The 15483-nt window shown below is 39.9% G+C and overlaps 1 protein-coding gene across 8 annotated transcripts in view; it reads left to right on the top strand.

Annotated features, from left to right (window-relative positions):
• The window catches only part of invs (inversin), a 272361-nt gene that overhangs the window by 236449 nt on the left and 20429 nt on the right, over positions 1 to 15483 (top strand). For 7 of the 8 annotated variants that reach the window (XM_060824802.1, XM_060824803.1, XM_060824805.1 and 4 more), the window contains 2 exons: positions 1975 to 2210; positions 2500 to 2580. In XM_060824802.1, the coding sequence (XP_060680785.1) occupies positions 1975 to 2210; positions 2500 to 2580 (317 nt within the window). Of the gene's footprint in view, positions 1 to 1974; positions 2211 to 2311; positions 2462 to 2499; positions 2581 to 15483 lie in introns of those variants that run through there. The other variant, XM_060824807.1, reaches the window with a different exon arrangement.

Here is a 15483-nt window from a genome sequence, read left to right as displayed (position 1 = left end):
AGCTTTTTTTAACAAATCCCTGCAGCTTGTTATTTTCCTTGTTATCTATAAAGCACACAAATGAGTACTGTACGCTAGCTTGTTCTGAACTCTTTTGTTCCTTTTATGATTTCTTTCAAAGATTTGTCAAGGACACATTCATAATGACTGTTGCATACCTCTGCAATTTCCAGTACTGCTTCCACTACCCATGATCCTAACATTTTCATTAAACTATCTATCAGTTATATATTAAATATCCCAATGTCACCTTAACTGGGCCTGTGGAATTCATTGCCACAGGGTGCAGTGGAGGCCGGGACGCTAAATGTCTTCAAGGCAGAGATTGATAGATTCTTGTTGTCTCGAGGAATTAAGGGCTACGGGGAAAACGCTGGTAAGTGGAGTTGAAATGCCCATCAGCCATGATTGACTGGCGGAGTGGACTCGATGGGCCGAATGGCCTTACTTCCACTCCTTTGTCTTATGGTCTTCTGTCTTATGGTCTTAACTTCAGAGACTCCTCCTTCTCGATGTTCAAAACCAATAAAATCTCGACTCCTGTAAGACCATCCCACTTATCATCTTCTGGGGTTACTTCCCCTGCTACACTTCAGCAACGTTTTTATTTGCAAGTAGTCTAGCCTAATCTGTGCAGCTTTGACTACTGTCTGCAATTGTATAACAGCCCACTAGCATGGCTTTGCCTCCTCTACTCATCACCTTCTGTCCTGAGGCCTCCCTAAGCTTCTTGAGATAATTGGAAAGAATTTTCTCAGGTAGTCCTCTCAGTGGCTGGTAAATAAAATGTACTCACCCCTTTTCAGAGGTAACGCAAGGACCTGGTACAATTCTCCTGCTTGACTACACCATTGTTGGTTTTAATTTCCTACACAAACCACAGGAGAACTCATGAATGTGTTTGTTCAGATTTGTCTGATATTCTGTCTGGCTGTATCCAGCTCTTGCACACCTCTGCTCAATCTCTGCCCCATAAAAACAACAAACCATAAATCTTTATCTTCCCACAAATATTGTTTATATTTCATTCTTATACATTAAACAAAAATCTTCCGTCCAAGGTCTTTCTGTTATCACAAGAATCTATTTACACTCTCAAGTTTGCTCTCAAGGCTGAAACAGACCTGGTGTGGAAGATTACCCTCCTGTCATTGGCATGGACCCTGATCATGCTGGTGGGCGGCATGGTGGCTCTGTTGAGCGGCACGGTGGCTCTGTTGGGCAGCACAGTGGCTCAGTGGTTAATACTGTTGCCTCACTGTGCCAGGGACTCAGGTTCGATTCTATCCTTGGGCGACTGTCCGTGTGGAGTTTGAACATTCTCCCCCTGTCTGTGTGAGTTTCCTTCGGGTGCTCCAGTTTCCTCCCACAATCCAAAGATGTACAAGTCAGGTGGATTGGCCATGCTAAATTGCCCAGTGTTCAGGTTAGGTGCATTAATCAGGGGCTAATTTAGAGGAATAGAATGGGGGAATTGGGCTGGGTAGGTTATTCTATGGAGGATCGGAGTGGACTTGTTGGACCAAATGGCCTATTTCCACATTCTAGGGATTCTATGATTCATGCTACTGAAATGTAGTTTACCGTGTGAACTTATAAGATTTCATCTTATTCCTGTTGTCACTCTTTAATTCTCAGCACATTTAGATTAGAGGAGGTGCACAAGCTATTTACATTTACCTATTTTATATGCAGAGTGGTGAACATATCGAATGAGCTACCAATGGAGTAAAAAAGTGTGAAAGAAAACAAAGTAGAAGGGAAGAGGCATACCACACACAAAATGTAAACTTGATTTCTCTCCACACATGCTTCCAGACCTGCTGAGGTTTTTTCAGTGTTCCCTGTGTTTGTTTCAGAATCGGATGTTTATTGGAGGAAGTGGGAAACAGGATATTGGTTTTTGGGATCAGCCACATGGAAATGTAATTTGTAATGTTCCGAAAAGTGTTAGTACTGTATTTATATTTGTAGTTACAGGATACGAAAAGCCCTGTTGTTGCTCCTTCGCTGCCGACGTCAGAATGGGGACAAAGTTGACAAGACATGGAAGCAAGAGGTGGCTGCCTTCACCATCCAACTAGCCTGGAGGAAGAATCTCAGTGGCAATATTGTGAATGTTATTTCCAGAAAAAGCAGCCAAACATTCAACAACAGGAGTTGCTGTGCACGGACAGCTAAGCAAAACTCAGTGTTAAAGCAAATTTATGGTAACAATTTCATCTGAATAATGTTTATCTCTGCATGGAATGGGAAGAAGGATTAAAAAGGCAGATTGAATCTCATTAAAGTATTATCCTCTTTCTTTCAGGAGAGTGAATGGAGTCCTGAAAATTAGACAACCAATAAGTACAAGCAGGATCAATGATTTTATGCCATACATAAATTAATATGTACCTGAGTAAAGACGTTAATTATTGCAATGTAGCAGTTGCTATTTATAGAACTTGTGAGCTTTGTACAAGGAATTAGTTGTTTTTTTTGTTGTTTAATTGTCAGGGAAACCTCAGGAAGAAAAAGGATACATTTCACAACAATCACCTCCTTTCAGAAATGGTCATATCTCTGTCCAGAAAACATGTAAGTATAGAAATACATTTTGTGTTGTTAGATACGACAGTGTTGTCACAGCTTGGTTGAAGTGTTGCCATTTCCTTCAAGTATCCAGAATTGCGTTTTTTAAAAATTTCAAATATTAAATCTATTGAAATCTGCATCAAATATTATTGTTTAGTGTCAGTTTATGTTTCACCACTAGCTATCCTAAGGCATTCCTAATATTAAATTAATAATAGAAGCATTAGAAGAGAAGAATTGCATCTATGTGGCGCCTTTTATGAATTCAGTGCAGCCAATCTAAATGTAGGCAGTATTCTCAGAACTCACATTTTTTTTAATGGAACCATGGGATTTTCAATGTTCTGCTTAGAAGGCAGATCATCTAAAATATAACAGCCCCAATGCAGCACTGAGATGTCAATCCAGATTATTTATATAAATCTCTGGAGTGGGCCATGGAGATGTAACTTCATGACACAGATGTGAAAGTGAACTAAGACTAACATTGTCTGTACTATATATTGTAGCAAGTATAACACCTGAAGTGTAACAGTCTCTCTTGAGGTTTACTGATGTGGATTTCGAATTTATTGCTTAAGCAATTTAATCTGTAATCTTCTGGCAATCAAAAAGGTGCCTAGAAAATGAAAATTTATTTGAAAATTTCAAAGATGGACTGTCAAATCATTCTTTTATTCCTTTAAAATGATAGATTCTAGGAACAACAGTAATGTCACTGAACTGGCACTTCAGAACCCCGGGGTATTGTTCTGAGGACATAAATTCAACTCCCACCATGGCAGATGGTGAAATTTGAATTAAAAAACAACTGTAATTAAAAGTTAGCCTAATGAAGACCATGTAATGACTCTGAATTCTCATAAAAACCCATCTGTTTCACTAATGTCTTGTAGGGAAGGAAACATGCCATCCTTAACTGGTCTGGCCTACATGTGACTCCAGACCTCCTGCAATTTGGTTGATTCTTAGCTGCCGTCTAGGCTTTAAGAGATAGATGATAACACTGGCCTAGGCAATGACATCTATATCCCATGAACAAGTCATGGAATGGGGATCTTCATTGGGGGCTCCAGGTAAAACAGAGGTGTTCTCTTTAGCAGAGAGAAGGTTAAGTGGAAATTTAATAGAAGTGACAAAATTATGAGGGATTTGGATAGAGTAGATAAGGAGACACTGTTTCTACTAACAAGGTGGTCATTAAATCACAGGACGTGGATTTGAAACAATTGGTAAAGTATCTAGGAGATTGGAAATTTTTGTTTCATGCCACATTATGATTTAGATTTTTCTGTCTGAAAGAATAGTGGAAGCTTATCCAATTGGTAACTTGCAAAATGAATTGGAAAATTACCTTAATCAGCAAAAGATTGGAGAATCTTAAGTATGAATGATACTATCCTTTGCTGTTATTGACAATGTTAAAGCTACATCCAACAAAAAAGAACTAAAAAGATAAAGACAGAAAATAAATTATGAAAACAAACTGGCAAAGAATACAAAAACTGACAATAAGAGCATCTTTAAATATATAAAAAAGAAGAAAGAGATTGAAGTAACATTGGCCCAAAAGAAAATGAATCTGGGGAGACAGTTGTGAGGAACAAGGAAATAGTAAGTGGGCAGAAAGTTGGCAAATGGAGTATAATGTGGGAAAGCGTGAAGTTGTTCATTTTGGAAGACAGAATGAAAGAACAAAATATAACTTAAGTGGAGAAACACTGCATAAAGAGACTTGGGGATACTTGTGCACAAAATGCAGAAAGGTAGAACACGTACAACAGATTATCAGGAAGGCTAATGGAAAGTTATTTCAAGGGCGTTGGAGTATCAGACTAGAAAACTTCTACTGTAACTATACATGGTGAGGCCAAATCTGGATTACTCTGAGCAGCTATCCTTATTGAAGGAAAGATATCATTTCATTGGAGGCAGTTCAGAGAATAATCCCTAGTATGGAGGTATCTAATGAGCAAAGGCTAAACAGGTTAGGGTTTTACTCACTGGAATTTAAAAGAATGAGAGATGATACTTCGCTGGTCACAGGTGAAGTGCCAGATGACTGGAGGTTTGCTAATATGCTTCCTTCAATAAGGGCAGTGGGATAGGCCAGTTTAGTCTGGTGCCAGTGGTTGGGAAATTATTGGAAAAAGTTCTGATGGACAGGACAGGGATAAATCAACATATGGGAAAGGCAGGCATTGATTAGGGACAGTCAGCATGGATTTGTTGGAGGGAGATCCCATCTGATTAATTTCATTGAAAAGATGACTAAATATATTGATGAGAGTACTGCGGTTGATGTGGTTAAAATGGTTTGAAGAGGTCCCAAATGGAATGCTGGTCCAAAGGTAAGAGCCCATGGGATCCAAGGCAAGTTTGCAAATTCGATCCTAAACTGACTTGCAAATAAGAGGCAAAGTGTGAGCAGAAGGGTTGCTTTCGTGATTGGAAATCTGTGACCAATGGTGTCCAACAGGGATTAGTGCTGGGATGCTTGCTGTTTGTTATGTACATTATTGCCCTGGATATGAAAATAGACTGTGTAATGTGTAGTTTTGTGCAGATGAAACAAAAATTGGCAGTGGTGTTCATATTGAGGATGATCTCTGTCTTAAGTGTGATTTTGATCAGCTGGTAAATTGGGCAGAGCAATGACAGATAGAATTTAATCCTAATAAGTGCAAGGTGATGTATTTTAGGAGGTCCAATAAGGGAAGGATTTACACAATGAATGGTAGGCCCGTACTGAGAAGCAAAGGGACCATAGATGCCTGAAAGTGTCAGTACAGGGTGGTGAAGATGGTTTATTGAATGCTTGCACTCAATAGCTGTTGCATAGAATTTAGGAAGAAGGAAGTCTTGTTGCAACTTTAAAACATTGATTAGGCCACAGATGGAATACTGTGTGCAGTTCTCATTGTCACAGTATCAGAAAGACATGATTACATTGAAGATAGTGCAGAGAAGATTCACTGTAATATTGCCTGTGATGAAAAGCCTCCATTCTGAGGAAAGACTGGTTATGCTGGCTTTGTTTTCCCTGGCGCAGAGGAGGCTGTGGGGGGATTGGATTGAGATATACAAAATTATCAGAGGCATAGATAGGGGAAATGGTAAGAATCTTTTCTTCATGACAGAGATGCCTAAGATCAGGGGGCATAGATTTAAGATGAGGAGCAAGTGGTTTAGAGGGGATCTGAGGAAAAATATTTTTTCACCCAGAAGGTAGTAGAAATATAGAACAGGTTGCCTGAGAGGGTAATGGAGGCAAGTATGTAAGAGGCATCTAAACAAGCTTAGTAGTCTATGACCAAATGCAGGTAAATTAGATGAGTTTCTTTGTTGCTTGGCACAGATAAGGTGGGGTTGATAGCCCTGTTTCTATGCTGTTCAACTGTATTATTTCATTGGAACATATAGGATTCTTAAGGGGCTTGACAGGGTAAATTCTGAGAGGATTATTGCCCCTTATGGAAGAGTCTAGGACCAGAGGATATGGTCTTAGAATGTAAGGGTAACGATTTAAGACTGAGATGAAGAGGAATTTCTTCTCTCAGAGGGTTGAGTTTCTTTGGAACTCCTTGATGAAGAAAGCTAATGGGGCAGAGTCCTTGTGAATATTTTAGGCTGAGATAGATTCTTAATCAATAGGGAATTCAAGAGTTATTGGGGAAAATGCAGTAAACTGGATATGAGGAATGTTGGATTAGCTGTGATGGAGCTAGCTAGACGAATCTTTATTCTTATTTCTTACAATCTTTATGGTATTCAATGCTGTTCATATGTTAACTTTAGCCTTTTATTTTTATCAATCCTTGGAGTTTCCAGGGTAGAGTTAGCACTAGTTTCCTAAGCACAACCTTAAAGAAAACAAGGTGTTATTTCAAATAACACCTTCACATTAGATGAGTAATATAATTTATAATTGTAAATATAATTATAGTTGATATATAATTCTTTGAAAATAGCATCACAGATAGACAGGGTGGTTAAGAAGGCATTTAGCCCACTTGTCTTCATTGTTCAAACCTTTGAGTACAGGAGTTCGAATGTCATGTTGCGGTTGTACAGGATGTTGATGAGACCTCCTCTGGAGTACTGTATCCAGTTTTCGGTTATAGGATGGATATTATTAAGCAGGAGGGAGTTCAGAAAAAAAATACCAGGATCTCGCCAGGAATGGAGAGTTTAAGATATAAAAATAGACTGCAAAAGCTGGAGCATAGGAGGTTATAGATTGAAGTTTATAAAATCACGAGGAGCATAGCTAAGGTGAATTACAAGGGTCTTTTCCCAGGGTAGAGAAGTTCAAAACTAGGGAGTATATTTTTAAGGTGAGAGGAGAACGATAAAAAGGACATAAGAGGCAATTTTTTTTTACACAGGAAATGATTTGTGTGGGGGTGAACTTCCAGAGAAGGTGGTAGATTCTGGTAAAGTTATAATCTTTCAGAAATATTTGTGTATGCTAATGAATAGAGAAGGTTTGGAGAGATATAGGCCAAGCACAGGCAGGGATGACTAATTTATTTTGGGAACATGGTCAACATGGACTGGCTGGACCAAAGGCTCTGTTGCCATGTTGTATGACTCCATGAGTAATCTAGAGCAAACGGAATAATCTTAAAATTAGACCTGTGCTGTTTACACATAAAATGAGAAAGTACATTTTAGCACAAAAGGTAGCAAAAGCACAAACTCTCTTCCTCAAAAAGTCTGTGGATGCTTGACCAAGTGGCATGCTCAAAATTGAGGTCAACTGTTGACATAGGATCTTGAGCAAAGTGGAACAATAAGCTGTTAAAAAAATTAACTATGATGTAGTAGAATGATGGAACAGGCTCAAGCCGCTGAATGGCCTCGTCTTGTTCCTATGTAAACTGGGTTCATTAGAAGCACTGTGACATTGAATTGAAAAATTCCCTTTTAAAAGCTTAAATTATACTGTGTATTTCCTAATTTAATTCTGAAAGGTGAGCTTTTAAAATATCAGTTTTTTTATTTTGCATTTTAAAATGGAGGTATATAGATGTGGATCAGTTCTGTGAAATATTTTGAAATATCAAGAAGTCATTAGGAAATTGTGATCAAAATACATTAGCTCTAAAAAGAAAATACGTGATTGCAGTCATAGAGTCATAGAGATGTACAGCATGGAAACAGACCCTTCGGTCCAACATGTCCATGCCAACCAGATATCAAGAGACTATATCCCTGTGGCTTTAACAGATGCAATGTTTATACTGTTGGGTATATTATATGCAGTGTAATCACATCAAGTCAATTAGATTTGTTTAGACTTTAGTTCAGAAGAATCTGGAGTTCAGTTCAGAAAGTACATTATGTAGTGATTGGAACAAGGTCATGAAATATGTGTTTCCTGATTGGAGCTGTTTACCTGTCCAGGCTGGGAGCCCTGTCTGACAGATATAAAGCGGAGTCATAGAGAGGGGTAGCAGGGAAACAAACAACTCGTCTATGTCGACCAGAAATCCAAACCTAATCTAGTCCCATTTATCAGCACTTGGCCCATATCCCTCTAAACCCTTTCTATTCATATACCCATCCAGGTACCTTTTAAATGTTGCAATTATACCAGCCTCCACCACTTCCTCTGGCAGCTCATTTCATACACGCAACACCCTTTGCATGAAAAGTTGCCCCTTAGGTCCCTTTAAATCTTTCCCCTCTTACCCTAAACCTACACCTTCTAGTTCTAGTTCTCCCACCTTAGGGAAAAAAATCTTGTTTATTTACCCTATAATGCCCCTTTGATTTTGTAAACCTCTATAAGGTCACCCCTCAGCTCTGACGCTCCAGGGAAAACAGCCCCAGCTTATTCAGCCTCTAGGTATAGCTCAAACTCTCCAACCCTGGCAACATCCTTGTAAATAGTTTCTGAACCCTTCCACAAGTTTCACAACATCCTTCTGATAGGAGGGAGACCAGAAATGCACACAATATTCCAAATGTGGCCTAACTAACGTCCTATACAGCCGCAACATGACCTCCCAACCCCTATACTCGGTGCTCTGACCAATAAAGGAAAGCATGCCAAATGCTTTCCTCACTATCCTACCTACCTGTGACTCTACTTTCAATGAACTATGAACCTGCACTCCAAGGTCAGCAGGTTCAGCAACACTCCCCAGGACCTTACCATTAAGTATATAAGTCCTGCCCTGATTTGCCTTTCCAAAATGCAGCATCTCTCATTTATCTAAATTAAACTCCATCTGCTACTCCTCATCTCATTGGCCCATCTGATCAAGATCCCATGGTACTCTGAGATAACCTTCTTTGTTGTCCACTACATCTACAATTTTGGTGTCACCTGCAAATTTACTAACTATACCTCCTGTGTTCACATTCAAGTCACTTATATAAATGCCGAAAAGCAATGGACCCAGCACCGATCCTTGTGGCACACCACTGGTCACAGACCTCCATTCTGAAAGCAATCCTCCACCGCCATCCTGTCTTCTAACTTTGAGCCAGTTCTGTATACAAATGGCTAGTTCTCCCTATATTTCATATGATTTAGCCTTGCTAAGTCAAAAAGTGTGGTGCTGGAAAAGCGCAACGGGCAGGCAGCATCCGAGGAACAGATCCAAGAGTGGATGTTTCAAGCAGAAGCTTTTCAGCAGAAATGCATATCTCAGTTTTAAAGACTTCCCATTTCCCATTACTGATGAAGAGCTGCTTGAAACGATGACTCTCCCGCTCCTCAGATGCTGCCTGACCAGTTGTGCTTTTCCAGCACCACACTTTTTGACTCTGATCTCCAGCACCTGCAGTCCTCACTTTCTCCCATCTAACTTTGCTAACCAGTCTACCATGAGGAACCTTGTTGAACGCCTTACTGAAATCCATTTGATCACATCCACTGCTCTGCTCTCATCAATCCTCTTCATTACTTCTTCAAAAGACTCAATCAGGTTTTTGAGACATGATTTCCCACGCACAAAGCCATGTTGACTATCTCTAAACAGTCCTTGCCTTTCCAAATACATTTAAATCATTCCTTCAGGATTCCTTCCAACAACCTGCCCAACACTGATGTCAGGCTCACTGGTCTGTAGTTCCCTGGCTTTTCCTTACCTCCCTTCTTAAATAGTGGCACTTTAGTCAACCTCCACTTTTCCAGCACGTCATCTATGACGATCAATGATACAAATATCTCAGCAATGGTTCCAGCAATCATTTCCCTAGCATTCCACAGAGATCTAGGGTATACCTGATCAGGTCCTGGGATTTATCCACTTTTACTCCAGCGCTTCCTCTTCTGTAATATGGACATTTTTCAAGATGTCACCATCTATTTCCCCACATTCAAATCTTCCATGTCCTCCTCCACAGTAAACACTGATGCAGAATATTTGTTTAGTATCTCCCCAAGCTCTTACATTTCCACAAATAGGCTGCCTTGCTGACCTTTGAGGGGTTCTATTCTTTCCCTAGTTACTTTTTTGTCCTTAATGTATTTATAGAATCCCTTTGAATTCTCCTTAATTCTATTTGCCAAAGCTATCTCAAGTCCCCTTTTTGCCCTCCTGATTTCCCTCTTAAGTATACTCCTACTGCCTTTATACTCTTCTAAGGAATAATTCCATCTTTGTTGTCTATACCTGACATATACTTCCTTCTTTTTCTTAACCAAAACCTCCGTTTCTCTAGTCATCCAGATTTCTGCAAACCCAACAGCATTGCCTTTCATCCTAACAGGAATGTACTGTCTCTGGACTCGTATTATCTAATTTCTGAAGGCTTCCCATTTTCCAGCTGTCTCCTTTCCTGCAAACATCACCCTCCCCCAATCAGCTTTTGAAAGTTCTGGCCTAATAGCATCAAAATTGCCTTCCTCCAATTTAGAACTTCAGCTTTTAGATCTGGTCTATCCCTTTCCATCACTATTATAAGTCTAATAGAACTATGGTCGCTGGCCCCAAAGTGCACCCCCACTGACACCTCAGTCACCTGCCCTGTCTTATTTCCCAAAAGTAGGTCAGAGTTTTGCATCATCTCTAGTAGGAACATCCACATTATGAATCTTGTATACATTTAACAAGTTCCTTTCCATCTAAACCCTTAACATTATAGCAGTCCCGGTCTGTTTGGAAAGTTAAAGTCCACCCCCCTCCCCCATAACCGCACTATTATTCTTGCAGATAACTGAAATCTTTTCACAAATTTCTCAATTTCCTGCTGACTATTGGGGGGTCTAGAATACAATCCCAATAAGGTGATCGTCCCTTTCTTATTTCAGTTCCACCCAAATAACTTCCCTGGATGAATTTTCAGGAATATTCTCCCTAAGCACAGCCGTAATATTGTCCCTTATTAAAAACGCCACTCTCCCTCCTCTCTTGCCCCCCTTTCTATCCTTCCTGTAGCATTTGTATCCTGGAAAATTAAGCTGCCAGTCCTGTCCATCCCTGAGCCATGTCTCTGTAATTGCTATGATATCCCAGTCCCATGTTCCTAACCATGACATGAGTTCAATTGACTTCCTTGTTAGGCCTCTTGCATTGAAATGAATGCAGTTTAATTTATCAGTCCCAGCTCATTCTCTGCCTTGTTCCTGCCTGCCCTATTTGACTCACTCCTTTTCCCAACTTTACCAGTCTCAGATTGATCTCTTTGCTCACTGTCTCCCTGGGTCCCTCCACCAACTTTACTTGTTTAAATCCTCCAGAGCAACTCTAGCAAATCTCCCTTCCTTACTACGTTAGTCCTCTTCCAATTCAGGTGCAATCCATCTTTCTTATACAGGTCATTTCTACCCCAGAAGAGATTCCAATGATCTAAAAACTTGAACCCTTCTCCTCGGCACCAGCTCCTCAGCCACGCATACATCAGCTCTATCCACCTATTCCTACTCTCACTAGCCCATAGTACCAGGAGTAATCCAGATATTACTACCCTCATTTTTAAATTCCTGCCTAACTTTCTACACTCTCCCTTTAGAATCGCATCCTTTTTGCTTCCTATGTTGTTAGTTTCAATGTGTACAACACCCTCCTGCTGGCTCTTCTCCCCTTTCAGAACATTCTACACTCTCTCCAAGATATCCTTGACCCTGGTACCAGGCATGCAACACACCATTCTGATTTCACGTGCCCCAACTAGAGAGTCCCCTATCAACCAATCGCTTGGAACCTGATGTACCCCTCATTAAATTCGAGCCAGTCTCGGTAGAGAAACTTGGCTGTTTGTGCTACATACCCCTGAGAGTCCATCACCCCCTACATTTTCCAAAGCAGCACACTTGTTTGAGATAGGAATAGCCACAGGAGACTCATGCACTATCTGCCTCTCTCTCCTACCTTTCCTAGAGGTAACTCATCTACCTGACTTATCTGCTGTTTTTCTCCCATCCTATAACTTCCATCCATCACAATCCCTAGCTCTTATAAATTACTCATTGCCTCTAACTGATCCATGCGATTGGATAGGATTCGTAACCAAAGACATTTCCTGCAGACATAATCATCAGTAACATGGAAACGCTCCCTGATGTCCCACATCCGACAACAAGAGCACATCACTCTACTAAACGCCATCTTTGCCCCTTAACAATTTACAGACCCAGAAAATAGCATTGTCTTGTTGCTCTACAAAAGACTGCTCCATGCTAAGTTAGTACCAATGTTTTATATTTTAAAAATGTAGTCAAGAGACAGATCTCAATAAAACATATAATAAAAAATGAACCCACTGTACTCAGTACTGAAGATTTACAGCAATGTTAGCATTTCCCGTATTGGGAGCTGTCCCACACAGGTTCCTCCAGGGTCAGCTGAGAATTATGCTGTTTGTTAATTTTTCCTAGACACCCTCTCATGTCCAGAGATACTTGAACTCAAACAGCAAAGGCACTAACTGTGCTGGGTTCACTGCTGTGACAGACAGCAGTGTCGGTTTCTTTCTCTGATGGTGTGGTCTCTGCCTTTGTCTTCCTCCTTTTAAAAGTGCCGTTGTTTTGATATTCTCTCCCCAGAAGTTCCAAAACAATGCAACAGCTTATGAAGCAGTAATTGCTGCTCCTGGAATTAGAGGAAATCACCTCCAATACCTAATATACCTCAAAAAAGTAACAGCTCTTAAAGCCACAATTATTTTCCCATCCTCCATCTTGGGTTACCCAATGTCGGAATTCTGTTCACTCTAAAAGTCTATATCATGTATTATGCATATGTAAATAAAGGGTGACTTAGTAATGGGGTATTGGCCTTCATGGAGTTATTTCAGTGGCAACGAGAGAAAAACATGTCCCTGAAGGGAGATTTGCTCGCAACAGTCATCTTTGATTTGGGGTAAGGGTTTCTGGTATCGGGGTGCTGTGACTCATTTGATCCCACCATCAAAGTCTAGACCCAATATGTGGAAAGAATGCGTTATTTTTCCCAGGCAAATGAAATTGGGGCAGACGAAAAGCAATGAGTAGGTCTCCTGACAGTTTGTGGACCCATAGCTTTTTTCGTTACTAGAAGCATAACCATCCATGAAGTACAAAATACTATAACTTTTCAAGAATTGACACATTTAGTTAAGGAATATTAAGACCCGAAGACTCCTCTAATTCTGAGACACTATCAATTTTACTTGGCAGTTTGAGAACTGGGTCGGGTCCCATGACGTACAAAGTTTGGGTAGGAGATGTCATGCTAAACAAGCACAAGGACCACATAAAAGCTGCAACCTCTCAAAACATACCCGACCCCGGAGAACATCTGGCAAGGCTGTCAGAACCCATGGGTTCTCTCCATCTGCCTGGGTCTGAGGATGAGATGGACATAACAGGTGTCACAACCTTGACGCTATCATCACCTGAATTTCTTCAGAGACGCTCTTGACAGAAGCAGGATATGGTGGAGTGCACTCCCCCAATATCCAAGGCAGAGTTGGAGAAATCGGACCTGGTGTGAAAACATACCAGGAGAAATTACAGGAAAAAGAACAGGCCTACGTCCTAGCAGTTGGAGGGGAAGGGATGTAGTGATTGGAATGAAGTCAGCCAGGTAGACCACAAAGAATATGAGTTTCCTGATCAGCGCTGTAAACCTGGTCCAATCAGGGAGCCCTGGCTGACAGATATAGACACGAGTGACAGGGGTTCTGTTCACTCTAAGAGCCAACTCTGAGCTAACTGAGTTAGTGTTAATATCTCCTTGTAAATAAAGGGTGTCTTGGTGATGGAATACCTGCCTTTGGGGAGTTATTTCACTATGATTTCTCTAAACAAGGAAACCAAGGTTTCCCAATTCAGTTCAGGAATCAGTCCCTCAGCAAAAGTAGTTTTTAGGCTATGAATAGAATATGTTTGAATAGAAATCTTCAAGTTGTTAGAACTGAGGAAGTTAGACCATCAGATATGTGAGAGATTTATGGCATCAGACCAGATAAGCAGTTCAAATAAAGATTTAAAAAGCTGACATAGAATTGATTATTCTTTGGGACTAAGTCTCTGTAATAGATGGTACTGAGAAACAGGTTGAAACTTTAGACTGTGGTATTTGAAGAGAAATTGATTTGAAATCGAATCAACTATTGATATTTCTGAGTTGAGATGACACCTATTGTTAAAAGCTATCTTGAGAATGTAACTTTAAAAATGTTCTGGGACTTACATATGAAGGAACCGAAACTAACATGATAATTCTAAAAGATGAAAGACCTAAGCTAAATTTGTTTATTATTACATTCCATAACACTGCAATCCTGTTAATATAAAGTTGCTGTGTCTTATGATTCTGCTCCACAACCACCTAATGAAGAAGCAGCATTTCGAAAGCTAGTGCTTCCAAATAAACCTGTTGGACTATGACCTGGTGTTGTGTGATTTTTGACTTTGTCCACCACAGTCTAACATCGGCACCTCCAAATCATTGATATTTCATGTAGCCGTGTGATAGAACAACAAGCATATTTACATTGAGGTAAATAATTTAAAAACTATAATAATTGGACAGAATAAACAGTGAGTCTCGCAATAATTGAGGTATATATGCCAGTTTATCAAGAGTGCCAGTACAATAGGTGCTGGTTAAAACAAAGTTTGTTGTATATGTTAAGCTTATTATGTTTTCTTTTGCTTGTTTTGTGTAACAAACTAATGTTCTGTTGTTAAAGAACGTCAGTGCTGATTATATTTCAAACTCATAACTTGATCACTTAGAGATGAGAAAGAAGCTAATTATTGTTTTCTTATTCCTGTGCTCCTCAGTTATGCACATTTATGAACAAATATATCTTGGAACTAGAGAGGCTATCTTGGGTGGGGAAAGAATTGGTCATCTCTGGCTGAGATTGTTCCTTTTACTCAGCAGAAAAAAGAAAATGTTCAGTGACATTGATAAGTGACACCAAAGTCTTTCTTCTGCAAATCACCAAACTGACAGCTGGATTTTCACTCCTGGGCCAACCACCCAAAGCCCAGAAAATTCACGCTTGATGCACCAGTCCCCAGACAAATCATTCCAAATTGCTAAATTCACTTTCGGTGGGTGTGGGTGGGCTTTTACTCAGAACATGCTAACTTCACAGTTACCTTTGCATATCTTCACTGGCCATGAAAAATAAGTTTTATATTTGTTCAATGTTAAGTTTCTCCATCATGATTAAAAGAATTCCACGTTTTTGTAATCCTTTTTGAAGTTCGTTTCCATTTATATTTTCTATGTGTATATCCAATTAAACTAATTTAATTTCATTGTCTAAAAATGTGAATTAAAAATGAATACTTTCAGTGTCATTAACTTCCTGGATTGCGGTGTGTGAATATTTCAATGGGATTGGCTGTCTACCTGCTGGCTGACATCACTGTTACTGCATGGCAGGAGATCCTCTTGACCTGGTGCCTGGTTAAAACTGTCATCAGAAGTGGCAAAAACAACAACACAA

This window comes from Hemiscyllium ocellatum, chromosome 5 (assembly GCF_020745735.1).
Source record: "Hemiscyllium ocellatum isolate sHemOce1 chromosome 5, sHemOce1.pat.X.cur, whole genome shotgun sequence".
Taxonomy (NCBI): Eukaryota; Metazoa; Chordata; class Chondrichthyes; order Orectolobiformes; family Hemiscylliidae; genus Hemiscyllium; species Hemiscyllium ocellatum.
Note: the sequence above shows the minus strand (reverse complement) of the source record. Positions and strands in the feature narration are given on the sequence as shown.